This window comes from Rhinopithecus bieti, unplaced genomic scaffold (assembly GCF_001698545.2).
Source record: "Rhinopithecus bieti isolate Rb0 unplaced genomic scaffold, ASM169854v2 scaffold_47952, whole genome shotgun sequence".
NCBI lineage: Eukaryota > Metazoa > Chordata > Mammalia > Primates > Cercopithecidae > Rhinopithecus > Rhinopithecus bieti.
In genome coordinates, this window is record NW_016820098.1 from 1,776,031 (window position 1) to 1,803,903 (window position 27,873).

General features: G+C 41.8%; 1 protein-coding gene across 2 annotated transcripts in view; it reads right to left on the bottom strand.

Annotated features, from left to right (window-relative positions):
* GRHL2 (grainyhead like transcription factor 2) overlaps nt 1–27,873 on the bottom strand; it is a 189,139-nt gene that overhangs the window by 56,514 nt on the left and 104,752 nt on the right. For both annotated transcript variants that reach the window (XM_017859460.1, XM_017859459.1), the window contains exon 8: nt 18,321–18,415. In XM_017859460.1, the coding sequence (XP_017714949.1) occupies nt 18,321–18,415 (95 nt within the window). The remainder of the gene's footprint in view (nt 1–18,320; nt 18,416–27,873) is intronic.

The window sequence follows — 27,873 nt, forward strand, 5'->3', positions numbered from 1 at the left end:
AAGGAAGGAAGGAAGGAAGGAAGGAAGGAAGGAAGGAAGGAAGGGAGAGAGGGAGAGAGGGATGAAGAGAGGGAGAGAGGGGGGGGAGGGAGGGAGGAAGGGAGGGAGAGAGAGAGACAGGAAGGAAGGAGAGAAAGAAAGAAAGAAAAGAGAGGGAGGGAGGGAAGGAGGAAGGGAGGGAGAGAGAGAGACAGGAAAGAAGGAAGGAAGGAAGGAAGGAAGGAGACAAAGAGAGAAAGAAAGAAAGAAAGAAAAGAGAGAGGCGGAGGGAGGGAAGGAAGGAAGGAAGGAAGGAAGGAAGGGAGGGAGGGAAAGAGAGAGAGAAAGAGAGAAAGAGAAAAGAAAGAAAGAAAGAAAGAAAGAAAGAAAGAAAAGAAAGAAAGAAAGAAAGAAAGAAAGAAAGAAAGAAAGAAAGAAAGAAAGAAAGAAAGAAAGAAAAGAAAGAAAGAAAAAACAAGCTATGTCTGATTCTCCTACTGATTTTCCATAGTATAAGTATTTTGCCCACTACAGCCACACAGACAGAAAATACTATTACTGTCCCTGGAGAAGCCCTAATGGCAGAGAATTTTTATTTAACAGTCATTTATGCAACAAATATTTTTGAAGTACCTACCAAGTTCCTGAGGCTGTGCTAGGCGCTAGCATAGATGCATTGGTTATGGTTCCTGCAACCACAGAAGTCAGGGATGATGGAGAGAGAACGTATGATGATGCTCTAAAGATAACAGCTTCATCAAACACTAACCTTTAGGTTATGAAAAAGTACACTTTACAGAGAACACCTGAAAAACATCTTGGCCAAACTGTATAAACGCAGTTGTATGTCAGCAAAGCAAATGATCACTCTGGTGAGGTATGCAGTTGTTCATCATTTTGGCCACGTCCTTCATAGAGATCTTCCTGCTGGTGGCCATAATCACAGGAGTCTTAACACAGACTGGTTATTTTCCACTCCTCATAAAGCCTGCCTAGAACTACAGGAGCCAGAGGAGAAAAGTGTTCTGATGAATATTTCCTAAGCTATTAAGATTCATGGTTGGCTCACTGATTTAACCACGTGTCACTCACAGTGGACATACACTCAGACAGGCAGGAAGCAATATTAAATGTGGTCTTATCAGCTCAAGTCTCAACTAAGAGCCGACGTGATGGAGTGTGAATATTTACAAGGGCCATTTAAGTGGGACAGACCCACTAGATCCACTGAAATAACTGCTTACTGGCAATATACTATAATACATAGACCAAATTTTCCCTGGAGGAGTTATAAAAACCAATCACCCAGTAGAGATGGTCTTTAAAGGTCAAATGAGCTACCACACATCAGTCTTCACCGGGAGACACTTAGGCTGGGTTCTCTCAATAGAGAGAGGTCCTTAGTAGAAGCTCTAATGGGCTCTCTAATTCCATTAAAAGTAAACAACACAAGAATCTGCCTTTTCTGCTACATTGTGTTGTCAGCTCCCGGTGAACCTATAAGGGAGGGATTTTATAATAGGTTTGGCATTGTTTTCCTCTTGCCTAGCTGCCTGACCCACTGGCAAAGCACAGTTTCAGTACCTGATGGTATCAATCATAGTCTCGCTGTGCTGCACTCAAAACCCAAATGGTTGAACTTTAACTGAAACTGGGGGTGGGGAGGAGTTTGGGAAGTCATGGAAGGACATTAAAGCCTTAGCTTGGAGACTGATAAGCATTCATTTGTTTCATCTTGCAAACCCAACCATATCTCAGCTCCAAGCACAGCAGAGAAATGTGAAAGCAAATTACTTGGAAGTATATCTACAAAGCACTTGTTTGTAAATATGTATTAGAGGGGCTTAAGGAAAAGGTATAATTTCCTCTACCAAATGTTCATCCAAATGTCATGCACAGAAAGTTATTTTTCACTTCGGTGGAAGCCTTGATTATGTAAAAGATGTATAAATGCCATAAACAATCTATCTGTCTCCCAAGCGTTAAGAAAGTTATGAATGCTCATATAATATTTTTAAAACCTCACTTACTTGTTTTCCTATAATGCTAATAGCACGTAATTTATATTTTAAGAAAGAATCCATCAGATCAGATGTATTCAGGCAGATAATAGATACAATTTTAATTTTGTCATCAGTTCAAGGGTTGATTAAGATAGAAGGATTGTTTCTAAACGTACCAAGATCTTTCCCAGAAATAGAAGCAGTCTCATGATATTTGGCATTGTTTTTACAAAATCATTTGTTACATATGAATTATAATTCCCATTTTGTGTTTTCTACCCAAGGCAAGTGACTTTACTGAAATTATAATACTCCTCAGGTGTACATTATGCATGCAGTAAGATTTATTAAAATAAACACAAATCAATGAGCTTTAGAATTGCTACATTAACTTGATTATTGACTCCTAAACCTTTTTCTGAGAGCTTTCCATTAAAATAAATGGGCCTACCTTTGATTCAGAAAGCAATTTGGGATTCAAAAAATTGTAATATCTGTGATTTGATACAATGTATTTATTTTCCTCTTTAAACAATTGTATTTTGCACTTTTAAGATGTTTCTCTTTAAAGACTAAGAACGCTACTTATATCCTGATAATTGAGGTTGAAAAAAAAATTCTTTTCCAAGAAATTGCACAGGATAAGCCTCTAAATCACAGGTACAAAGTATATATTAAGAAATAATCATTTTCACATGAGAACACATTTTTCTTTCACAAACAATATATAACTATATAAATGTGTTTTGCCAGATTCTTCACTCTGTTCCTTTCTTGATTTTAGAATTTCTACAGACAGCTTTCTCACATTTTACCTTTTTTCTTCCATTTTGATAGGATTGTATTTGTGTGCAGATGCAATGCCAAATTGAGACAGAAGATAGACTAAAAGTAGACAATATTAAAATGTGAAATCTCAGCTTTGGGCAACCATCTTTTTTTATACATGTATTCATCAAATAGTGATTTAATGTCTTCTTTCTGTGCTTGGCATCGTGCTGAGAGATGGGAATACAGGATGCAAAACAGACTACCTGCCTCAGGGAGCTTGCTATTTTGTTGAGGATATAAGAAATGCCTAGATTTCATAAAATGTACAATGATATAGCACTTTTAGGAAGTACTTTTTAAGAATGTTTATTTCATTTCTTCCTTTCTTCCTGATAAAATATTTATTTTCTCCTCTCAATTCTGCAGGTATGTATGTATACACACAGATGCACACTTGGTGGACTCACACACTCTACCATAGTTTCCCGTATTCTTTCAGTGCTCAATTTTTTGTTTGTTCTCCTTTCAGAGGCTTTGCTGCCTGCTGTGTGCTCTGCCTTCTGTGCTGTCCCTGCAGATCATCACACTGCCAGCTCCTTCTTCTCATTCAGATTCATTCCAAGGTACTCTGCAGAAATATCTGCCTTGACCATTCCATGGAGAGCTGCCTTTTACCTCTTCTTCCTCCTCCTCTCAACCGCTTGGCCCATGACCAGTGGCAGAGTGTGTCAAATTTCTCTTTTCTCCTTTCTTCATAGCACATACAATTACTTGAATTTATCTTATTATTTATTTGCTTAGTGTTTAATTATCTGCTTGCTGCATGATGCTGACAAGTCCTTAAGAGGAGGGTACTTGTCTGCTTCAAGCTCACTGTATTCCCAGTACTAGGCCCATGGTAGACAGTCAACAAATATTTGTCCAACAACTTAAGAGAAGATAAATTATTTTTCTAAATACAACTATATCTATGTTCTTGCTTTCATAAGCAATACCTCCTAAGAGCAGAGATTAATATGAGTAGCTGAAGTCAATTTAGTATAGTGAAGTTAGCTGCTCTGACCAGATGTTATGTATCAACAATCATAAATTGAGCATCAACTATATATTAAGCATGAATATCTTCATCAATATCTATCTATCTATCTATCTATCTATCTATCTATCTATCTATCCATCCATCCACACTATGAAGATGCTATATACAGAGGCCATGGGAAATACAGAAGTCTATCTATGGCAGGGCCCTGCCCTCAAGGGAAAGGTGGGGGTCCAACAGTATTCACTGTTGTGGAAGGTACGTAATTAGATATTAAATTGAACACTCCAGACTCTGTTTGCTTTAAGAAGAGAGAAGGCCAGGTGTGGTGGCTCACGCCTACAATCCCAGCACTTTGGAAGGCCAAGGCAGGTGGATCACCTGAGGTCAGCAGTTCAAGACTAGCCTGGCCAACATGGTGAAATGACATATCTACTAAAAATACAAAAATAAGCCGGGCATGGTGGTACATGCCTGTAATCCCAGCTACTGGGGAGGCTGAGGCAGGAGAATTGCTTGAACCTGGGAGGCAGAGGTTTTAGTGAGCTGAGATCCCACCATTGCACTCCAGCCTAGGTGACAGAGCGAGACTTTATCTCAAAAAAAAAGAAGAAGAAGAGAGCTCAACAAGGCAGCCAGGGAAGATTTCCTGTAGGAGTCTTGAGACAGGAGAAAGAGAGATGGAAGGGAAAAAAAGCTCATGCTGGCTCCGAAAAAATGTAGAGATCACCCTAATGGAAAAGGAAGGTTTATATCTGGAAAGTGAAGAAAGAACCTGAAAGGCGGGGAGTGGTGAGGAAAGAGGCAAATCAATCTGTTTTTATCACTGTGATCCAGTAATAAGCACTGAATGAGGCCAAGTGTGCATCTCTGAGGCCAAGGCAGATAGAGCTGTGGCCACAGCCTCCAACATCCAAGATACAGAGAGGACGGGGCATGAGGACTGAGAAAAGGTCATTGTGTTCAGTAGTGGAGAGCATCCATGCTACTTCCAGAGGCCAGACCAATGGAAGGGAGGAGAGGAAGGTGATTGCTGGGCAAGTGAGACAGGTCAAAGAGATGGAGAAGAAGCACCTCAGCTAAGGGAGGGATGGGAGCACTGGCAGTGGGCAGCTGGCCCAGCAGAGGTGCACTTCTGAGATGAAGGAGGCGTCCATACGAAAAGAGATGAGGTATGTAAGAGGCTGCAGAGAGGAGTGGCTGTGGGAGTCAAGAGCCTCAGAAGCAGGGGATAAAGGAGATCAACTCACAAGTGAAGTTTTATGAGAGGAAGAAAGAGCTTTCTCTGAAGCTGGAGGGTGAGAAGACATAACAGTGAGACAGCAAAAGAACTAACATAACTAACTCCATTTTTGTTTAAGGGGTCTTTACCCATTCCTACACATAGGCAAGGATGATTTCAGAGCACTGACGTAATATGTGAAAACAGCAGTCATGTAGCTTTTATAACTAATCCTGGGATGAAAGGGGAAGTATGTAAACAACTAACTATGTTTTGTGAAATATTTTTAGGAGCATTGTGACCTGATCAAGGACAAGGAAGTTCCCAGCCTCCTCGGACACTCACTGCTGTCCAGATGTCTGCAGTTACTGGTTACCTCTTGATCTCAACCCCCTTCTTGTCCTCCTGCCCTTACTATTGAAAGAGCCTAAAGTTTGTACTGACCTATGATGGTACCTTAGAACATTAGCTCACCATCTTCTCGGTTATGTTCCTTTCTGAATAAACCTGCTTTTCCTTCCACCAACCCTTGTCTCTTGAGTCTGGCTTTCAAGTGGTGAGAAGCCAAACCTAGGTTTGATTATAATGAAAGTAAAGCAAAGCCAGAAAAAAATATCCTCCAAGAGGCTCAAAACAGTGTGCCTGGTGCAAAGCCCAGCACTACAGCCTCGGACTCATTGTCTGACCTTTCTGGGCCTCACTTTCTTCTTTCAAATAGGCATAACAATCCCTGCCTTGGTACTGTGACACTTAAATGAAATAATACTTTTAAACTGTAGAGTGTAATGAAAATCGAAAGAATTTTACTATCATCAACATTATCTCTCTCCTTTCAGACACCTCGTCTCTCAGCTGGTCCTGTTCTTGAACTCCAAGCTCTCACCCACACGGCAGAGTCAACAAAGTCCTCTCCATTTTACCTCTCTGAATGCTCCTTAGTGGCCTGGGTGGCCTGGGTGGCCTCCTTAGCATTCCCAGGGTCCCCCAGTTCAAGCCCTCCTTCCTGTAGGATTACTACTTCCTCCCTCTATTGCTACCTTCCAGCCGGATTCTCTCCCTGGGGATTTTGTGAAGCTAACTTCAAATGATCCAAAGGTAGATGAGTTCTGATTTGCATTAATGGAACAAACATTTAATTAAGAAACATTGATTTAAAAACATTAAATCTCTCTCCCCACAGCACTTTGGGAGGGGTTGAATCCCAGGTATTGCTGGGGAGAACACGGGGAAGTCACTCAGGCAGAAACCTTTACTGCTCTTCAAACACAACAGTTTCTCCCGCTCGGCTCTGTCATGAGCAGATCTTGCGAAGCAGGACATCGGGGTGAGGGAGACTTTTGACACTGCGTAATGAGAGATTGGGCTGCTTGGTGAAATAATGAGCTCCCAGGCAGAAGAACTTCAGTACAGGCGGAAAGATTCATTCACTTGACTTTTTCAGCATTTATTACGTGAAGCTTTTTCTGTTCATGTTTAATACTTAAAACTTGTTTTGAGTTGGTAATATCTGAATATGGTACAAAATCCAAAAGGCACAAAAGGGTAAACTGTGAAAATTACCTCCCTTCCTTGTTCCCCAGCCAATCAACAATTTCTTGAGTATCTTTCTAGAAACATGTTATGCAAATGTAAATACACATCATTTCCTATTTTACACAAGTGGTAGCATAAAACGCACACAGGTCTGCATCTTGCTTTTTTCACTTAACAATAAAGTCTGAAGATCGCTTTCTCTCTCTCTTTAAAAAAGCACGAAATGTGGAATGACAATTTCTTCAACATTAGATTGTTTCCAGTGTTTTCCTGTCATAAACAATGCTGCAATGAACTTCTTTCTACGTGGCTTTTGTTCACAGGTGCATGTATAAATTTACTCCTGAAACTGCTTTCTTCAAAGCAAGGGCAGCCTTCTCAGCAGCATCTTTATAACAGGAGTTTCCTAATTTAGTATGCATCAGAATCGCCAGGAGGCCTGGCTGAAGCACAGGTTACAGGGCCTCATCCCCAGAGTTTCTAATTCAGTGGGCCTGGGTTGGGAGATACAAATATTTGTGTTTCTAACAATCTCCCAAGTCAACACTGATGCTGCTTATTGAGGATCACAGTTTGAACAATCACTGCCTAAACCATTGGACTTTGGTGGCCCTCTCTTGTCCTCTTTGTCCTCCTTCTCCTTCCTTCCTTCCCCTTTCTTCTCCGCTCTTACTCACCACCCCTTCCTTCTCCAGCTCCTCTCCCTCTACATTTTCTAAAGTCCCATCCTTCACCCTGTTTTGCCCACCCTCCAATTCTCTCCACAGCAATCTCATCCTTTCTCATGACTTCTATCATCACCTCTTTACAACTAACACTAACTTGTCTCCTGAGTGTCACACTCTCCTGAGTGGTGCAGTGCCCTCTCTCCTTGTGCTTTCCAGGTTCTGCACCTTTGGACACTCCCTTGTTCCCCACCGCACACTCTTCTTCCAGCTTCCTTATGTCTAAGTCCACCTGATCCGGAAGACACACCCTACATGCCACATCCTTCCTTGTATCTTCCCGATCCCACAGAAAGAGGACCTCTCTACATGCTGAAGTACTTAGAACTAAGGTGTAGGGGTGTGTGTGTGTGTGTGTGTGTGAAAGACAGTGAGAGAGAAGAGATAAAGCAAATCTGGCAAAATATTAACAATGAGTCAATCTAGGTGAAGGGTAAGTGGTATCAAATGTATTACTCTTTCCATTTATCACTTGAAATTTTAAAACATAAAATGTAAAAAAATGAATAATGGAGCTGCCTCTCTCTTCAGACCTTTTCTTCTAGCACTTTATCTCCCGTAGAGTCACTGTCATTTACCTACCTTGTATTTCAATTATTTACATCTGCATCTCAGTTCCTAGCCTAGTCCAAACATTCTCTAAGTGCAGGGATGCGGCCTGGCTTGTGTTCAGGACCTCCACCGCCTGGCCCAGTGCCTGATGTGCAGTGAGTGTGCTGCTTCACAGGAATGATTATTCACTTGTCAGAGGTGAAAGGAGATATTACTACTAGGTCTTTCCAAAACAAAAAGGTGCCATGGAAAAAGCACATGCTTCAGAACCAGACAGCCCAAGGTTAGAATTCCAGCTCTACCATGCACTAGCTGTGCAACCTCAGGTAAGCTAGTTAACTTTTCTGGGCTTCAAATTCCTCATTAGTTAAATGGAAATTGTTATTCACTTAAAAATATGAATATTGCATAATATATATGGAGTGCCTGGCAGAGTGCCTGGTATAGGGTAATCACTGAACAAATATTAGTCATTGTGTACACATGCACACACAATCATTTTATGAAATCTAAGTATGCAGTCTAATTCTCTGCACAATACAATAGTTCGTACATGTTAATTACAGAGTCCTAAGCAAAACTCAGTCCAGAAACCATCCTAACAAAGATCTAGCCATTGATACCTTTGATGAGATGCCTTCCAAAGATTATTCCTTTTATATATGAATTAACTCCAGCTTTATAGCTTTTCCTAACATCCATTACCTTATAAAACTGGAACAAAGGAATGGCTTTGTTTAAGTTCAGTACCAAAGACTCCAGCAAATGTTTACTTTTCTCTTGTAAGGCTTCCTTTACCCACACCACACCTCAGCAAACACATAAAAATGCCATTTGCCCTGCTTTGCAGTGTGCAATTCAATCTTTCAAGACCCCTCCTAGGAGTGTCCCCCAACCGTATTTTTACTCTTGAGACCAAGGGATATGTTTTGTAATATTCTGTAATTTTCCACAAGATTGCCTATTTAAAATCAGGCAAAACATTAATTTAGGCAAAAAATTGGTGTATAACTTTTTCTTGATCATTAACATCTACCAACCCCATATCATCCTAGACTGTCTTGTAAGCCGAAAAAGAACTCCTCAGTCAAAAGCACTGGGCTGCTGAGGGGTGCAGGCTGGGGAATAAGCAAGGTCATGAACCCACAGGGCACTCAGGAGTGTAGTCTCCTTCAGACAGTCCTTTGGTTTCCATTTTCATCCTGAAAAACAGTATTTACACATCTTCCCTTCTCCTTTGGTATCCAGCAATGGAGTTCAGCAGAACAAGAACGCTGTCCATTTAGGAACAGCCCTTTGGAAAGCATGATTCGTTAAGACTACCAAAACTTTAACTTTCAAAAGAGCTGGCTTGGCACACAATGGAGGCTCAATAAAAACTGATTAAGCAGTTTAGACCAAAAGGAAGAGAGACAGAGGGAGGGAAAGGAGAAAATAACACATTTGAGACAACTTAATGGATTTGCCATGATATGGTACTGAACACAAGCCGGACTTTCAATTAGTATAACCGTATTTTTCACCCAAAGAGACTGAATAATTTGCAGTATACAAGAAGTTAGAACACCTGTGTTTTCTCCAATTTATTCCTTTTTCATAAGCTATGGCCAAAGCCCTGCGGTTCTCACCATCTTATCTTTCAAGCTACTGAAATTGAGATAATGAGTACACAGAGCTGTTTTTCCTCTCTAATAGCAGCTGCTGGAGCAGAAAGCTAGGCTTGGCTTGCTCACCTTGAAAAGACAACACTGAGAGAGAAGGTGAGCAGAGGAAGTGAGAGGAGGAAGAGAGTTAGGTTTTCTATGGAGATAGTAAGTCAGCCTATATGATGGCTCTAGTCACATCTCACGACATGAAGCCAGTTAGTTCACTGTCATCAACATGACCCAGGCCACATCAGATGCACTTGTAAGTCCAGGGCAGCTGTCAGGCAGCACTGGGACATTTAAATCAACTTCATTTTCTCCCTTAAAAATTGATTTACAAATACAGATGAGAACATTTTACTTTCAACTTGCACTTTTAGTTTCCTCTCACCAGCCAGCTCATCTTAGCACATCCCTGTTTACCTCCCTGAGACAGGCTCTCAGTTCTTAGATGATATGTACTTGTTAGTATTAAAGCAAAATCCAACAGGAAGGCAATGGGGCAAAACTATTAATGCAAATAGGGCCCAGAGGAAATATCAATATGTCTCCTCACCTTGCATTTTCCCACAGTTTCAAAAACTACAGGCACACCTCTTTTGTAAATCCAATGCATCTGAAGCATTCCAAAGAGACCCAAGATTAGAGGAATCTCTCTTTAAAAGGAATATTGGCTTATGCGTAAGTAGTCACTTCCAATTACCACCCTGGTACATGTGAGGATTTGTTTGTTGGATTTCTTAAGTTGCACATGTAGAGTGGAGGGTCACTGCATGCCTCCTGCAAGCTTTATCTTCTCTGATCATAACCCTCATTCTTGTTTTGGAAATTTTTTAGTGCTGTGCTTCCTGCATGGTTTTGCAAAAAAAAAAAAAAAAAAAAAAAAAAAAAAGAGCAAGGAATTGCCTCCACTATTCATAACAGAAGAAATATACTAGAGAAAGGTGTACAGAGATCGTGTAAATGAATAAAAATGGAATTCAGGATACCAGGGAAAGGAGCTGGAGAGAGTTGGGGGAAATGAAGAATAAATGTGTAAAGGCACGGAGAAGAAAACACTGATATGTCTCAGCACTGTAATTGAAAACGTGCACTGATCTTTGCAGAGGATCTCACTAGTGTTAGGCTAATCAGCATGCCAATGCTCCGTTGAAGAGTGAAAGGAATTTTCACTCCCACATCAGTTCCGGTCAATATGTATGATATGGACAGGTGATGTACCAGGGTAACAGAAGACGTGGATAAGGAGAGCCCTATATGCTGGAAGTGCTGGACCAGCAGGCCCATTTTTGTGGGGAAGGAGAAAGTGTGGCATGAGGACAGGACACGTGGCGAAAGCAGGGTGGCCTGATTGAACTGCTTTGCTCAAGGAAATGGGGTTAGCCACTCATTTTCTTTCTTTCTGGATGCACACAGTTTGTCCCTTATAGATTGCTTGAAGAAGAAAAATCATAGCTTGCTTTGGCTTAAAACAAAAATCAAATTTCTCTCTATCAGGATAGTCAACAGCATGGGCTCTGGACTCATAGGGCCCTGAGTTCTAAATTCACTTTTTCCATTTGCCCAATCTTGCAGGGCCTGATATGTTGAGAGGTAATATTTAGTGGAATCAGAATCTAAGAGGCCCAAGAAGATTATCCATGATGTCTCTTAGGCTCTTTGCTCCCTTTCCCACCTCCATTGGGTTTCAGCCCTGCCCACCTCCAATCTCATTAGGAAAATTTATTAACAGAGATAAAAGCAGATGCCTTACTTTGTCCTTGGCCCTTTCCAAAACTGCAACAACTTCCTGTCTGGAAGGCCCTCCCCAATCCCAAAATGCAGGAAGAACATTCGCTGATGCTCTAACAAAGCAGAAGGCTAGACAAACCAATACCCCTAAGTCCTCTCCTGCAACTCAACACACAGCGGGAGCGGGAGCGGGATACACATCGCTCAGGAAAGTAATCACTCTGCTTCTGAAAACGGAGGCACTGGCCTAGAAGGCAGCAAAGAATAACCCTGGGAGATCAGAATTTTATATTATTGAATTATAATAGACTTTTCTAAAAATCATAAAGATCGGAGACGGCTAGTAGTAGATTTATTTGTCAGCATGATTATTTAGTGTGATGGTGAGAGGTGACAACGTGCTAGCAGCCCTCGCTCCATCTTGGCACCTCCTCGGCCTCAGTGTCCACTCTGGCTTCGCTTGAGGAGCCGCGCGGGGTCCTCCAGCACTGCCGCACCGCGCTGGAATTCTCGCTGGGCCTCAGCCGCCTCCCCGATGGGCGCCACCCCATGCTCCACGGCGCCCGATCCCATCGACCACCGGATCCCATCAACCGCGCGATCCCATCAACCGCTGGATCACATCGACCGCCCAAGAGCTGAGGAGTGTGGGCGTGAGGGGCAGGGGACTGGAGGGCAGCTCAGGCTGCAGCCCCCCTGCAGCATCCACTAGGCTAAGCCAGCTGGGCTCCTGAGTCAGGTGGGGACTTGGAGAACTTTTATGTCTAGCTAAAGGTTTGTAAATGCACCAATCAGCACTTTGTGTCTAGCTCAAGGTTTGTAAAGGCACCCATCAGTACCCTGTGTCTAGCTCAAGGTTTGTAAACACACCAATCACTGCTCTTTGCCTAGCTAATCTAGTGGGGACTTGCAGAACTTTTGTGTCTAGCTAAAGGATTGCAAATGCCCCAATCAGCACTCTGTGTCTAGCTCAAGGTTTGTAAACGTACCAATCAGCACCCTGTCAAAACGGACCAATCAGCTCTCTGTAAAGTGGGCCTATCAGTTCTCTGTAAAATGGACCAATTGGCATGACGTGGGTGGGGTCAGATAAGGAAATAAAAGCAGGCTGCCCAAGCTAGGGCTGGTAACTTGTTGGGGTTCTCTTCCGACTGTGGCACCTTTGTTCTTTTGCTCTTGGCAATAAATCTTGCAGCTGCTCACTCTTTGGGTCTGCACCGCCTTTATGAGCTATAACGCTCACTGGGAAGGTCTGCAGCTTCACGCCTGAAGCCAGTGAGACCAGGAAGCCACCGAGAGGCATGAACAACTCCAGACATGCTGCTTTTAAGAGCTGTAACATGGTGGAGGTCTGTAGCTTCACTCCTGAAGCCAGCGAGACCACTAACCCACCAAAAGGAAGAAACTCTGGACACATCTGAACACCTGAAGGAACAAATTTCAAACACACCATCTTTAAGAACTGTAACACTCACCGTGAGAGTCCACGGCTTCATTCTTGAAGTCAGCGAGACCAAGAACCCATCAATTCCAGACACAATGGTAGTAAACATTTTCACTGAATCCTGAACTAAGGTCATTCTAAAAGGTTTGGAGGCAGAGCAATTTAAAAAATATTCATGGAAAGAAAGCTTTTTTAAATCTTAGTATTATAAACCAAGGAAGGGTGAAGCATAGAGACGTGGAGGAATTGTTACAGTGTTCCAGTGAAAAAATCCGAAAAGGAAACATGTTCCTGAAAGTGCAAACCACTAAACCACTAAGCCTCTTTAATGCTCAAGTAATTCTTCTCTGTGGTCACATGAGGGAGGTCTTTGTAGCGCACCAAGATTGGTTTAATCTTAAAATCATTGTGAACAGAGAAAACAGCCCTGGACAAAAATAAGGGGCCCAGTTTCAAGACTCCTTAGAAATCTAGGAGAAAAGGAAGTCTGTAATTAGGGTTTGCTGCACTCTGCTCTGGGGGTGATGTCATCACTTGGAAAAGGCAGTGCTCGGTGCCAGGAATCTGAGCTCACAGCCCTTTAATAACTCACTAGGATCTGGCGTGGGAATTCCTCATCTTAGGGATTAGTGACCAACAAATCTACTTCTTAGGTGCCAGTGTTTGTGTAAGGAGAGAATGAAAATTTAAAAATTCTTGTAAATGGGAGTCATGTGAAAGAATATGACACAGAAGTCCTCCCATTGGGATGATATGGATGGGATCTTAATCTACACACACACATGTGCACACACACACACTTCCCATTGTTTTATGGCTTTTTTTTTTTTTTGTTTTTTTTTTTTTTTTTTTTTGCCAAAAAAAAACGGGGGAAGTAAAAAGCCAGTTACTTGGGTGCCAGGGCTAGAATCTGGTTGTTTGAACCCCTTTTCAGTGCTTTCTGCTGCCACACACTGGGCCCTGACCGCCATCAATTTCCAAGCAGTGACAGTGTGGACACTCAGAACCTTGTCCACCTAGATATCAGCAGCCCACGGACACCTGTTCACATTACACAGGCTTCCAGACTGCAGAGACCCTGAGGACAAAAGCCGATCCTGTTGGAGACTATTTCTGCTGCAAAGACTCTGTGTCACAACCAGCAAAACGGATTCTGGGTTGAAGAACTCTGCAATAGTCTTGCGAGAATCCACCTGCAACGGACACTGCAAATCTGGAATTAATCCCCAAACCTTGTTTTAACTAATAGCTTTAACACCTTCCCTGGGAAAACGTTTTCCTATAATTTAATTTAATTTAATGATTAGAGTTTCGTGTCTTTCCTTTTTTTCTGTTCATGCTAAATGAGAGGTAGAAATAAAATGTAAGTCAGCAATGAAAGAAAATGTATGCCTTGGAAAAATCCATAAGCCTTATCATCAGGTCTTGATTATAGATCTGTGGCAAGAATACCAAATACTGGATTGGTTTTTGGTTTTTGTTTTTTAAATAAATGGATCAAAACCTAAATATCCAAATAAAAACTATCCTTTAACATAATCATCTTGGGAAGACATACAGGTTTCTCCAATGATGCTGCCAAGGCTTTAAAGCATATTTAGAAGGTCTCCTCTGATATGGCCGGCTCCAAAGATGATATATAAAACTTGGTGCCAAAAAAACCTCATCCTTAATCCTCAGGTGGTATTATCCAGCTTGTTGATATGTATTCACATTTGGATCGAGGTGGTTTCTGGTGTTTTGTTTTTTTTTTTTAACACCTTGAAAGACCAAGATTTACCACTGTTGTGAGCATTCAGAAGAATGTCACAGATTCCCCCTTCAGCAGTGGGGACACAAATCAGTGCCTGGCCTGCTGCAGCTGCAGCACTATGAGGACCAGGCCAAAGGAGCTAGGGAGCCAGGGAATGCTGGTGGCCTTGCTTGCCCCGTTCCTCTGAGCTCCGGGCAGAAAGACTGAACCTACCTATGGCTTCAACCTGCATTGTGTCACTACCCTCCTAAATGCTGAAAGGCAGTGAAGAGCTAAACTGCATATCAGTTGCCTGGGGGGCATAGTTGGGCATGAAAACTCAAATGTTCACCAGGGCTAGGCAGGGAAAATTCCAGAATGGAGAATGCTAGAGAAAGCCATAAAGAGCCCAGTACGTTATTAGAGTCACTCATCACCTTGCAAACACTAGGGCTTAATGGTTGCCAGAATCTTTAATTATGCAAGAGGCTTAAAAACCTGGATTTTTAAAAATAATAATCTTCTGATTATTTAATGTGGGCCAAAAAAAGTTAAAATTTTAAATAGAAGTACAAAAATGCATGACACACACATACATATATGCATTCTGTGGACCATCTAAAGGCTGCAGGCCACAAGTTTGTGTCCTCTGGCCATACAAACTAAAATATCATGTGATACTGAAAGGGCCTGCTGCCCTGAAGCCTGGGAAAGATTTCTGTGCAGACGTTACTAATGGGAAGTTGAAAGCAAATGCAACTACTCGTGACAGATAGGTCCACAACACGAAGATCACAGACACTTCCACTGTGAGAGGGATGCCTTTTACTTCTTGCTTTGTTGAAAACCTTTTTTTCAACAATCATGCAATTTTGCCTTTTGTAGTCCGCTTGTTATAAAATCAATGATATTTTAGAGAAATTCCTTAGGCTCCGCAGATTTAAAAAATCCTCTCAGCCTTTCTAATGAAGTAGATTTAACTTTTATGGTTTCTCTTTAAAAGCTCTTCAGTAACTAACACAGGAGCAGGAAACCAAACACCTCATGTTCTCACTCATAAGTGGGAGATGAACAATAAGAACACATGGACACGGAGGCGGAACATCACATCACCAGGGCCTGTGGAGGGGTGGGGGTCTAGGGGAGGGAGAGCCTTAGGACAAATACCTAATGCATGCAGGGCTTTTACCTCTTGCTTTGTTGAAAACCTAGATGATGGGTTGATAGGGCCAGCAAACCATCATGGTACACGTATATCTATGCAACAAACCTACATGTTCTGCACTTGTATCCAGGAACTTAAAGTAAAATAAAACATTAAAAGCCCTTCACTAGTCTGGAGAAAAATATTTGGAACTTTTTTCATTACTTATTGATTAACCCAAACCTCAAACAATTGCTGCCACCAAGTAATAGTCACTTAAAATATTATTAATGAAGCTAAACAAATTTTGCAACATAAAACAATGCAATATAAAATATCCTCCACTGTCTTTTTTCAAAGCATATGTGAGCTTAAACTTGTCTGCTCTGAGCAACATGGTTCATACACATGCATACTGACATGTACACCCACATGCACAGGCACACACATTTAGACAAGGAAAGTAAGCTCCTGCTTATGGTGAATGAGTGGTCGGAATGAACTGGGCTGGAAGCTCAACTCAACTCCACATTAACTATCTCATTGGTTTACTACAGAGCCTGAAGCTTCCATCATTAAACTGTCCCTTCTAGGTTAGGCATTTCTATAAAAGGTTCCTATTGAAGCAGAACAGTTAAAACATTCACCCACTAGCACTCATTATCACAGATTGCGTGATAATGAAAATTATGGTAATGATTACAGCTCATAGTTATAGCTTGCCTTAACATTTGTTTTGTTGTTGTTGTTGTTGGTGGTGGTGGTGGTGGTGGTATGTGTGTTTAAGACAGGGTCTTGCTCTGTTACTGAGGCTAGAGTACAGCAGCATGATCATGGTTCATTGCAGCCTTTGCTGCCTGGGCTTGAGCAATCCTCCCACCTCTGCCTCCTGAGTAGCTAGGACTTCAGGTGCATGCCACCCTGCCCAGCTAATTTTTATTTTTTATTTTGTAGACATGGGGTCTCCCTACTTTACCCAGGTTACTCTTGAACTTCTGGCCTCAAGGATCCTCCCACATTGGCCTCCCAAAGCGCTGGGATTACAGGCATCAGCCACCAGGCCTGGTCCTTTAACACTGATAAGACACTTCCAGCTACATGACCCCATTTTCTTTCCAGGGACTCTGACATAGGCCCTGCCTCTCCCTGGTCACACTGTTGCTCAGTTACTGTTTCCCAGGCCTCCCTCCCCAGAGCACTGGATCATCCATCATGCTTTATGCCCTCAGCATGATGCTGGCTATAGCAGAGACATTTGGAAATCTGTGTGTTTGTCTGCATGTCAGAACCGAGGCCCAGAGAGGTCAGATAACTTGCTCAGGATGGCTCAGTGGCCATCCTAGTCCTGTGCCATTACACAGACTGCCTCTTACTGATCAGGTCCGGCAGTCTAGCCTCTGAGAGAAGAGGGAACCATGAGAAAGGGCAAGCATTGGCTGGAATAAGGAGGCACTAGGCAGGAATGTGGGAAAGGTACAGATAGCCCTGAGCACAGGAGCACAGTGTTCTCAGGAGAGGGGAGGGGCAGGGAGAATGGGCCTCGGGTAGCCGAGGAGATTAACAAAGTGCCAAAAGCACATGGCTTGGGCAGGAAACTTTAAATGAAGGAGGAGTGGACCTTAGAGACACATTTGCCTACAGTTCTGTGTGGGACCAATCTCGCACCCCACGGCAAGGTCTGCTTCCTTTCTGGGAGGCACTGAGACTGAGCCACAGAAACTTCTCCAGGCTGTACGGGCACTCGATCACCATTTGCCCATTTAGGCTGCCTTTCTCAGGCCTATTCTACATTGTTTTATACTTGAATGAAATGAGACACTGGGCAATTCTTCTTCTGTAGCCGTGCCTGCAAACTCCCAACCCATTTCCTTTCTCACCCAGCCTTCCCCCTGCTCTCAGACAATAAAGCATTGACCAGAGCAGTGTACATTGACCTTTTCATTTGCTTGAAGACAAACTCTTCTAACACCCTCCTAGATGGTCCAGAACTAAACCAAAAAACAAGCTTAGGTTTCATCTGGCACCTTCCCATGAGTGCAAAATAAGAATCAAGGATCAGAAGCGAAGGAACACAGAAAGGAGGTTGGGCATAGCAGAACGGTTTGGGGTTTTCATAAAATCAAAGAGACTCGTGGCCATTTGGATAAAAGCCTTCTTTTATCCAAACTGGTGCAATAGTGGACGTCTCTTCTCAGGGCTCACATCACCACAGATTTTGCCTTTGTACTTCTTAAACCATGTGGGCACCACGAAAAACAGAAAAAGGTTAGTTAAGCAGCCAACATTAAACAAGTGGCTGAAGGTCGCACTGGTGGCCACACCTCTGTCAGTAGAGCTCAGGGACCTGCAGCCTGCTTCCTGTATTCCATCCTTCAACCAGCTTAAGCCTGGAAGGGCTGTGGGGTCAGCGGTCTGCCCAGAAGCTTACCTACGAACACATCAGCTCTGAGCTCCTCCCTGTGTCTGGAGGAGGCTGTACGGAGAGGCCGTTGGGGAAATCTGCACTGCAGAGAGAAAAGGTTTCCTGGCCTCATCTTCCCAGCTCCAAGTGCTAAAATGAAGCCTGGGGCCTGAAGGATTTGGGTGGGACATGCAACTTGGCTCATTACATTCTACAGGAAGCCACAGAGGAGCACGCTCCCTTTTCTCCCTTACCCTCCACAAAGGCAAAAGATGAAAGGTTCATTTTCTTTTCAATAGGAGGCTACCGATACAGGCTTTTAAAAAAGAATAAACTGCAGAGGATGGGCACGTTATTAGGAGGTATGAACAATGAATCAATGCTATTTTGTCACTCACCTTCGCCTCTTCATTCACGTCCCAGGTAAAGGAAACAGCATTATATGCAATCTCTTCGATGTTTCCAATCGTATTAAAGCTCTCCTTGTAATCGGCTGTAACATTTAAAAAAAAGAAGCTTTTAAAGCAGTAAGAGTGACTCAGTGACATGTACTGAACCATCATTTTCCAATGGGTAAATTTAAACTTTGCTTATTTTTCTAGCTATCTCCATGCTAACAGTTAAGGATTGGTGCTCACTTATGTTCTTTTACTAATACTTACTCTGTAAGAATGTAAGCATGTTCCTCTATTAAAAGAGTAAAACTAAGCAAACCAATGTTCTTAGCTAATTTGTTCATTAATTTCATGTTTTACTAGTTTTATAAAATTATTAAGGTTTTCTCTTTTCTCCCAAGCCCCATGTCACCTACCCACTCTCCCTCCTGCTCACTTTTCTGCCACTTAATTTTGCTAGAAGTACCAGGGTACTCCACACAGAATTTTTGGTAGAACAGAATATTCTGTTCATCAGCCAGGCAGTGTCATCAGGACTTTAGTTTAAAAAAAAAAAAAAAAAAAAAAAAAAATTTCAGGAGACCACAGTAAAGTTTTTTTAAAATTTCTTTTTGGGGCCGGGTGTGGTGGCTCACATCTGTAATCCCAGAACTTTGGGAGGCCGAGGTGGGAGGATCACCTGAGGTCAGGAGTTTGAGACCAGCCTGGCTAACATGGTGAAACCCTGTCTCTACTAAAAATACAAAAATTAGCCGGGCATGGTGGCACATGCCTGTAATCCTAGCTACTTAGGAGGCTGAGGCACAAGAATCGCTTGATTCTCGTGCCTGGAAGGCGGGGGTTGCAGTGAGCCAAGATCGTGCCACTGCACTCCAGCCTGGGTGACAGAGTGAGACTCCATCTCAAAAAAAATTCTTTTTGGACTTAGCTATGGAGAGTTGAGTTAATCATACTTAGTTCACTGTCAACATTGGTCTATTCAAGGCCCTCTCTTATTTTACGACTTTATTTGGTTACTATATATTTCTTTTTCTTCCTATTATCCTTCCCACCAATGCAATAGCTATAAATGTGTTAATATATATTCTTGTGGAATATATTGGTTTGATTTGCCTGTGTACATAGCTTTAATTATCATAAATTCTGTTGTTCTATGACTAAAGTTGCCAGATTGGGCAAATATTTGGGATATACTTATCTTCAAAATGTATTCATTATTTATAAGAAATTCAAATTTAACTGGCACCCTGTATTTTATCTGGCAATCCACACTATAGACCTTTTCAGATCTAACCTTACTGCTAGTTGCATGCCTGTTTCTAACTGTGGCTGCAGGGACTGTCGATCACAGTTTACTTATCCCCCATCCCAGAGATGGACCCTTCAGTTGTCTCTGCTCTCTGGTACAGACAACTCTGTGATAAAAATTCATATTCCTGGGAGCTGAACTGATGGCTGATCACATAAAAAGCTCCTAAATGTGCTCTTCAGGACAGCCCTCCAGACTCAGTCTCCAGGATGGATGAGCCAGTGCAGCCTCCCACCAGAACTCTATTTCCCTCTTTCTCCCTACTTTATTGCCAATCTGATGAGCACAAGGCAGCATTCCACTGACAATATATTCACACTTCTTCTACCGCTTTTAAGTTCAAGTATCTCTTCTCACACAGGATAGCCAACCAGGTGTCTCCTTACGGAGACTGCTTACTAATGTCCTTTGCTGTGCTTCTGTGGTTTCCCCCATGGAAATTTTAAAGCCAAACTACATGTTTACATTTTAAATAAAGCACACACTTCAACATAAAAGCATGTGTGGCCACCACAGGAGAGTCAGAGATCATGAACAAATAAGAAAAATATTTAAAAGCAACCACAATCTTCTCGTCCACAAATAACCAACTATAAACAGATCTGTGGTACACTTTATCCTTCCTATCTTTCTCTCTGCTTCCCTTTCTCAAAAATATGTAAATATATTATACAATACTATAACAGTTATTTCTTAATGTACTTATTTTTGCCTAACACATCATCAGTATCTTCCCATGTCAATAAACTGGTGTAAAATTACTTTTAATGGCCAAATACCACTAAATTGAATTATGTGCCATGACTTTATTTTGCTTGTCTCGGCCAGATGATGTCCAATACTTTTCTATTTCAAGTAATGTTTTATTTAATTATCTTTACAGCTAAAAATGCATATATGCTTAATTGTATTTCATTAATATATATTCTTAGAAGTGAAAATAGCAGGTCAAAGGAAAAAAAAGTGAGGCTTTTAATTCATGTTGTCGAAGTGTTCCTGCAAAAGCTGAAACAGTTGATGTTCACAGCAACAGCACACGTGTTGTTGTTTCCTCAAAATATTTCTTTCCAAATTGATATGCAAAACATGGTGACTCATTAATTTAATTTGTAATTTATTGATTGCAAAAGAGGTTGAACCATCTTTCATTTTGTTTTTGACTCTCTGTCTTTATTTTTTTCTCTGTTTTATTTATTTATTTATTTTTATTTATTTATTTTTGAGACAGAGTCTCACTCTGTCACCCAGGCTGGAATGCAGTGGTGCGATCTCGGCTCACTGCAAGAGCTGCCTCCCGGGTTCAAGCGATTCTCCTGCCTCAGCCTCCCGAGTGGCTGGGAGTACAGGCACCTGCCACCACGCCTGGCTACTTTTTTGTATTTTTAGTAGAGACGGGGTTTCACCGTGTTAGCCAGGATGACCTCGATCTCCTGACCTCGTGATCCACCCGCCTCGGCCTCCCAAAGTGCTGGGATTACAGGCGTGAGCCATGGCACGCGGCCCTTCTCTTTGTTTTAAAAATGTATTTATTTATTGCAACACTTCCTGTTCTGTCCTCTGTGCATTTTTTCCTTAGGGTATTCAGTTTTCTTACCGATTTTGAAATAAATAGTTAAAGCTAAAAGAGAAAACAAAAAGCAAAGAAAAACAATTTTATATCTTTCAAATTTAGAACAAGGTTATACGACTATACTTGGGATGATTTTAAATATAAACCTGTGCTTCCAGCAGGCCAGCCAAACTCTTAAAATTTTGAAAAGAAAAGAAGACCATTGAATTCAGATCAACTGAAGTCCTTGATTCTTTATAGCTAATTATTCTAAAAGACAGTCTCGCAACTTTGAAGTTTTAAATACACATTTAAAAATAAGCAGCTTTTAGGTGAATTATAAAAAAGAAAGCAAATGTTGTATCTAGAAATAAAGACAAACCAAGAAAATTTGGTCAAACATGTATCCTAGCTCTCGAGTTACAACATTATAAGGTTTTATTTCCCATAGCGTCTCCACATAAAAAATGTCTTCCATAAAAAGCGTATTAGCTCAAATAAGGAAAGAATTTCAAAAACAAATGCGATATAGATACAAATAAAATACTCTAATCTTGTTCAAGGTCCCTGTCAGTTTCTATCACCTTCACTTAATCAACAAATGTATTGAGGAAATATTTACTATGAGCCCTCTATGTGCCAGGCAGTGTCATCATGCTTGAGAAACAGCAAGAAACAAAACTAGGTCCCTGATCTTTTGGCTCTTTCAGTCTCAGAGACAGAATATAAAAAAGTACATAGATAAATAAATGAACAAGACGATTATCCTTAATCTGTTTTTTATGCCCAAAGCAAAAGGATAGTAAGACTACTTTTTATTGGGTGGTTCCATTACCTTGTATATGTCCTTCATGGCATGTACAAGTATTTTATTTATTAGTTTACTATTTATCACCAGCATTTCTCATTAATTGTATATGTTATATGAGGGCAAGGAACTTATCTTAAATACGGCTGCTTTCTCAGTGCTTAATATCATACTTATAGGATGTGCTCCATAAGTTTGTTCAGTGAACAAATGGACGGATCCTTAGGCATTCTAAACAAGAAAGATAACTAAGAGACTAATGTCATGTACTCCTCTCCAGCCTTATACCATACAAGAAATGTCTGCTCATCTCTACCCTTTGTGTTCAGTCTCTACAGGTGGTACAATAGCTTTGCTCCCACTTCATGACCGTCAAAGTCTTCCAAGAGACTAAACAGCTGATGCAAACCGATGTGACTTCCTCCACATGCATAGTTGTCTGACAAATAAAATGCTAATAGTTGTGCCTCCGGTTTCTGAAAGCTGGGTGAATGTCCTTTGGTGAGTGTTGTATGCTTAAGAGTTTATGGCCCACGGTAGGAATGGAAACTCAGTGACCTGGTGCTGAGCCTTCCTCAACTTATTTTCTCAAGAAAGTTTCTCAAACCCAAATGTTGTCAATATTGACAGCTACAGTCAGGAAAAGGCATAGTCATGAGCTGCTGTGCCGGTTTCCTTGAGCTGTCATCACTAATTACCATAAACGTGGTGGCTTTGAACAACAGGAATATTTCTGCTCACAGTTCCAGAGGCCAGGAGTTTGAAATCAAGCTGTGCCATGCCAGCAGTGTGTCACTCCAATCTCTGCTTCTGTCTTCACATGGCCTTCTCATCTGTGTCTCTGCATCTGTTCCCCATTCTCTCTCTCTCTCTCTCTCTTTATTTTATTTATTTATTTATTTTGACTCTTGCTTTTATTGCCCAGGCTGGAATGCAATGGCTCATTGCAGTCTCTGCCTCCTGGGTTCAAGTGATTCTTCTGCTTCAGCCTCCCCAGCAGCTGGGATTACAGGCACCTGCCACCATGCCTGGCTAATTTTTTTTGACATTTTTAGTAGAGATGAGGTTTCACCATGTTGGCCAGGCTGGTCTTGAACTCCTGACCTCAGGTGATCCACCTGCCTCAGTCTCCCAAAGTACTGGGATTACAGGTGTGAGCCACCGTGCCCGAACTGTTCCCCCTTCTCTTCTAAGGATTTGTCATTGGATGTAGGGCCCACCTTAATCCAGAGTGATCTCATCTTGAAATCCTTAATCACAATCTGCAAACATCTTTTTCCCAAATAAGGTCATATTTTCAGGTTCTGGGAGTTAGTACGAGGACATATCATTTTCGAGGGTCCCTCTCAACCTCCTACATCTGGGATTCCTTCCTGTGATTAGAACTCATGTGACCTGAGTGAATGGCTTCTTTTTGCAATGATAGTTACCATAGCTAAAAAATAATCATCCCTCTTTAAACGAATTATAAAACACATCATCGTGAACATATTGAATTTCAAATGGACTTTTTTTTTACCCTAAAGAAAGTGACAAGGCAACATAAAAACTACAGATTTTAAATACTAGTTTGTAAACACAATACTAACATCTACCTCGCGAGGATAAGTGAAAAAACAGGAAAATGACTTAATATTTTCCAAAACAGGCAAGATGCAACAATATTATTATTGATTGAAACAGGTTTTAGAAAATTATGCTGGCTGGGCGTGGTGGCTCACTCCTATAATCCTAACACTTTGGGAGGCTGAGACAGGCAGATCACCTGAGGTCAGGAGTTCAAGACCAGCCTGGCCAACATGGTGAAACCCCATCTCTACTAAAATACAAAAATTAGCCAGGCGTGGTGATGGGTGCCTGTAATCCCAGCTACTCTAAAGGCTGAGGCAGGAGAATCACTGGAACCCGGGAGGCGCAGGTTGCAGTGAGCTGAGGTCACGCCAATTGCACTCCAGCTTGGGCAACAGAGACTCCATCTCAACAACAACAACAACAAAAAGAATAAAACCATGGGGAGAAAAAAATGGGAGTCTTTCTAATAAAATAAGAGTGAACTTGATCTCATTGTTAATGTCATATGCTGCCAGTGATACAGCCACAATGTTTAGGGTCCTCTCTAAGGCTGTGTGTGTCCTTGGAATCTCAGAGTGAAGTGTATGGGAACACACGGAAATTCTCTAGGGACCTGCTAGGATCCTCCCAAAGCAGAACAAGTGTTTCCAAATTCCCATGGCTGACAGGCTTGAGTGGATATTCTATAACGGTGTTTCTCAAATGTTGCAGGGCACCTGAATTACCTGGAGGGCTTTGGTAAAATGCAGATTCTCTGTCCACTCTCAGAGATTCCAATTCCATAGGTCTAGAATGTGGCCAAGAATTTGCATTTCTAGCAAGCTCTCAGGTAGAGCTGATGTGGCTGGTCTGGGGACCACACTTAATACTGTTCTATGGAAAATGGAAATACCAAAATAATTAAAAGGAGCAATTTCATTATTGGATTATTTTGGTGCATTTGGTTCATTCCACACAGTATTAGAAAGTGCTATATTTGGCCAGGCATGGTGGCTCGCGCCTGTAATCCCAGCAACTTGGGAGGCCAAGGCGGGCGGATTACGAGGTCAGGAGTTTGAGACCAGCCTGACCAACGTGGTGAAACCCTGTCTCTGCTGAAAATACAAAAATTAGCCAGGTGCGGTGGTGCGCACCTGTAATCCCAGTTACTCAGGAGGCTGAGGCAGGAGAATTGCTTGAACCCGGGAGACAGAGGCTGCAGTGAGCCTAGATTGTGCCATTGTACTCCAGCCTGGTGACAGAGCAAGACTCTGTCTCAAAAAAAAACAAACAAAAAAAGTGCTATATCTGTCATTAAGGTCCTATGTCAACTATCAATGAAGTCCATGTGAGAGTTCCTCTTCGCTTCTCAGATTTCCCTTCTTAGGAGGACTAAATATCAATATGGGAGGACAGGCAGTTACCTGCACAGTAAGATTCAAGCACCACCTGCTTCAGGATGTCTTCTTATTCTTATGCCTGGAAGCTCATCCTAAAACACTCCATCCTTTGGATAAAGACACTGTCATCTCCTGGCATTAAAATGCAAATGCTCTTAGGATAATACCTGCCACAGAGAACTTACAAGCTCGTGCCAAGCCTATGTGAAGCTTTTATCACCTCTGCTAATCCTGGCAACCACTCTATGAAGCAGGAATCAGCATCTTCCTCCCACAGAGAAGTGAAGCTGTTTGTGGAAAATAATGTAGCTGGTAACAAGCCAAGCTGAGATTTGAATCCGGGTCTGCTTGATGCCAAAGGCCACACTTTTAACCACTGCCCATATTCGTCTTGCAAATTCAACAATACATTGTCAGCAGATATTGGGATCACAGTATGTCCTACAATGGCTACTAGTTTGTTGGGAAGCACTAAAGGAGTGTAAGCTTGATGAGGCAAAGAGACTGGACATTTTGGGATCATTGCAAATTCCTTGACAAGGACAAGGTTGGGGTGCTTCAGTAGAGAGGAGACAAACAAGAAAGTATCTCCATATACTGCAAGCACTGTGAAGACTGAAAGAAAAATTCCAAAGTTAGCCTTTCTAAGAAAACAAGAAGTGTCTGTGTTGGGGAAATGATGATAAACTTTGCAGTGCTTCAGCAAAGGGCTGCTGAGGATGTGTGAAAGTGCAATGCTTTGTGTTTGTGTTTCTGGCAAGTTATATTTGGCACAGAAATTCTGGGATCCAATTCTAGTTGAATTGTTATGGTGAATCTTTTTGTTATCTTTTCTACTTTTTATCTTTTGCATATAATCACTGGCCTGTTAATAGGTTTTTAAATTCAGACTTCTGGAGGCTGAGCTTTCTTCAGACTGATCGTAGGTGCAAGTGTGATTCTGGAAATCCCGTCAAAGGCAGTGTTAATTCCTCCACCTTAATTAAGCTTCACACGCTGGGTAAATTATAACTACCCCTTCTAATTATTTTTGTATATATTGTTGGAGATTAAAAGGAGTGGCATAATTAATATAAAGATTGCTTCTCTTCTGAAAGGTGCGGATTCTGTCTGGACTAGTGAAATAATGAAGCTGGAATGCTGAAAATGGCTCTGGGCACGATTGCTGACTCAAGGTACATATACCACGGCCTAATAAGATGCTTTTAACGAAAGCTGAGAGCTCGACATAGTTTATATATTTGGGGTCCTGATGCTTATAAGTCTATTTACAGGGTGGCAATCGAGGCATAAAGAGAAAGGACATGGTGGTGGAGACACAGACCTGAATTTAATTTTCCATCCTTCTTCCCACCAAGCCCTGAGACCTCCGGTGAGTTAACTCAACTTCTCTGAACTTGAAATTTCCTCCTCTACAAAATAGAGACAATAGCTAAGAGAACTGGGCCCTGCTAGTCTTACAGTGGAAGGTGGGACCAATACTGGTCTCCACTTTGCACCTCCCACCTGTCCTCAAACATCCACTTCTCCCTGTCTGCAGTGTCCAATAGGATCGGCTCAAACTCAGGAAACAGGAGAGGGTCATTCCAGGAGCATTTGCTCTGACTTGAAACAGGCAGAATAAATGAACCCTAGTCTAAATAGATTCTGAGATTTTTTTTTCTGTTTTCAAAATCAAAGCAGTGGCTTCTTAAAACCTGAATGACTCACAAGAACTCACTTATGAGTTCATTATTTTCTTCATAATGCTTTACAGAGTCAGAGGTGAACTGACTGGGTTTCCTTAAGTGTGTTGACACTAGAGCTGATTTTTAGAGGCACTAAAGTATTTCCATCATTGAAATACTGGCCCATGAGCAAATAATAATAATGGCCACCATTTTTTGAGAGCCCTGTGCTAAACATATATATTTCACAAGTATTACCTCAGACAGCTTTGCTTGGTAGCTTTTTATTGTTATTATTCCTACGTCATAGGATAGGAAACAGGTAAGCATGTAAGTACTCCCCCATCCCCCACAGTCAGTTTGTAAGGGGCGAAGCTGGGATTAGAACTTATGAAATTCATCTACATACATGCCAGAGGCCTTTGACTTCTCTGCTACACAGCCAAATGAGCACCTTTCCACACAAAATCCAGGGCAATTACAGCTGAAATTATGGAAACATATGGGACCAGCATAGAGTGACTCCTCTATTAATATATTATTAAAGGCATAATTATTAATAATATCGTTACTATTTACTCTCTATGGCTTAGTATAATACCCTCACAGATAACATTTGTGTTTCTTAGAACTTTCCTTTTAGGCTACATCTAATATTTTACTTGGGTTTGATTCACCCTCCTGTTTGTGGAGAAGGAATTATACAGACAATGTTATAGCTTTCAAGTTGTACTGACCAGAAGCACAGAGTATGAACATTTTACATTGTAACCCATTACTATGTTCTGTGTATGCTAGTATTTTTTATTCTATATGATTTCATTTTTTAAGAATGTTGGTCTTGGGCCGGGCGCGGTGGCTCAAGCCTGTAATCCCAGCACTTTGGGAGGCCGAGATGGGTGGATCACGAGGTCAGGAGATGGAGACCATCTTGGCCAACACGGTGAAACCCCGTCTCTACTAAAAAAACACAAAAAACTAGCCGGGCGAGGTGGCGGGCGTCTGTCGTCCCAGCTACTCGGGAGGCTGAGGCAGGAGAATGGCGTAAACCCGGGAGGCGGAGCTTGCAGTGAGCTGAGATCGCGCCACTGCACTCCAGCCTGGGCGACAGAGGGAAACTCCATCTCAAAAAAAAAAAAAAAAAAAAAAAGGAATGTTGGTCTTGACTAGCAAACTTGATTTCAAACTGACAATAGGTCATATCCTGTACGTAGACACACATAAATACACATGCACGTGTGCCCATGTTTGCACCACAGCACATAGCTCCAG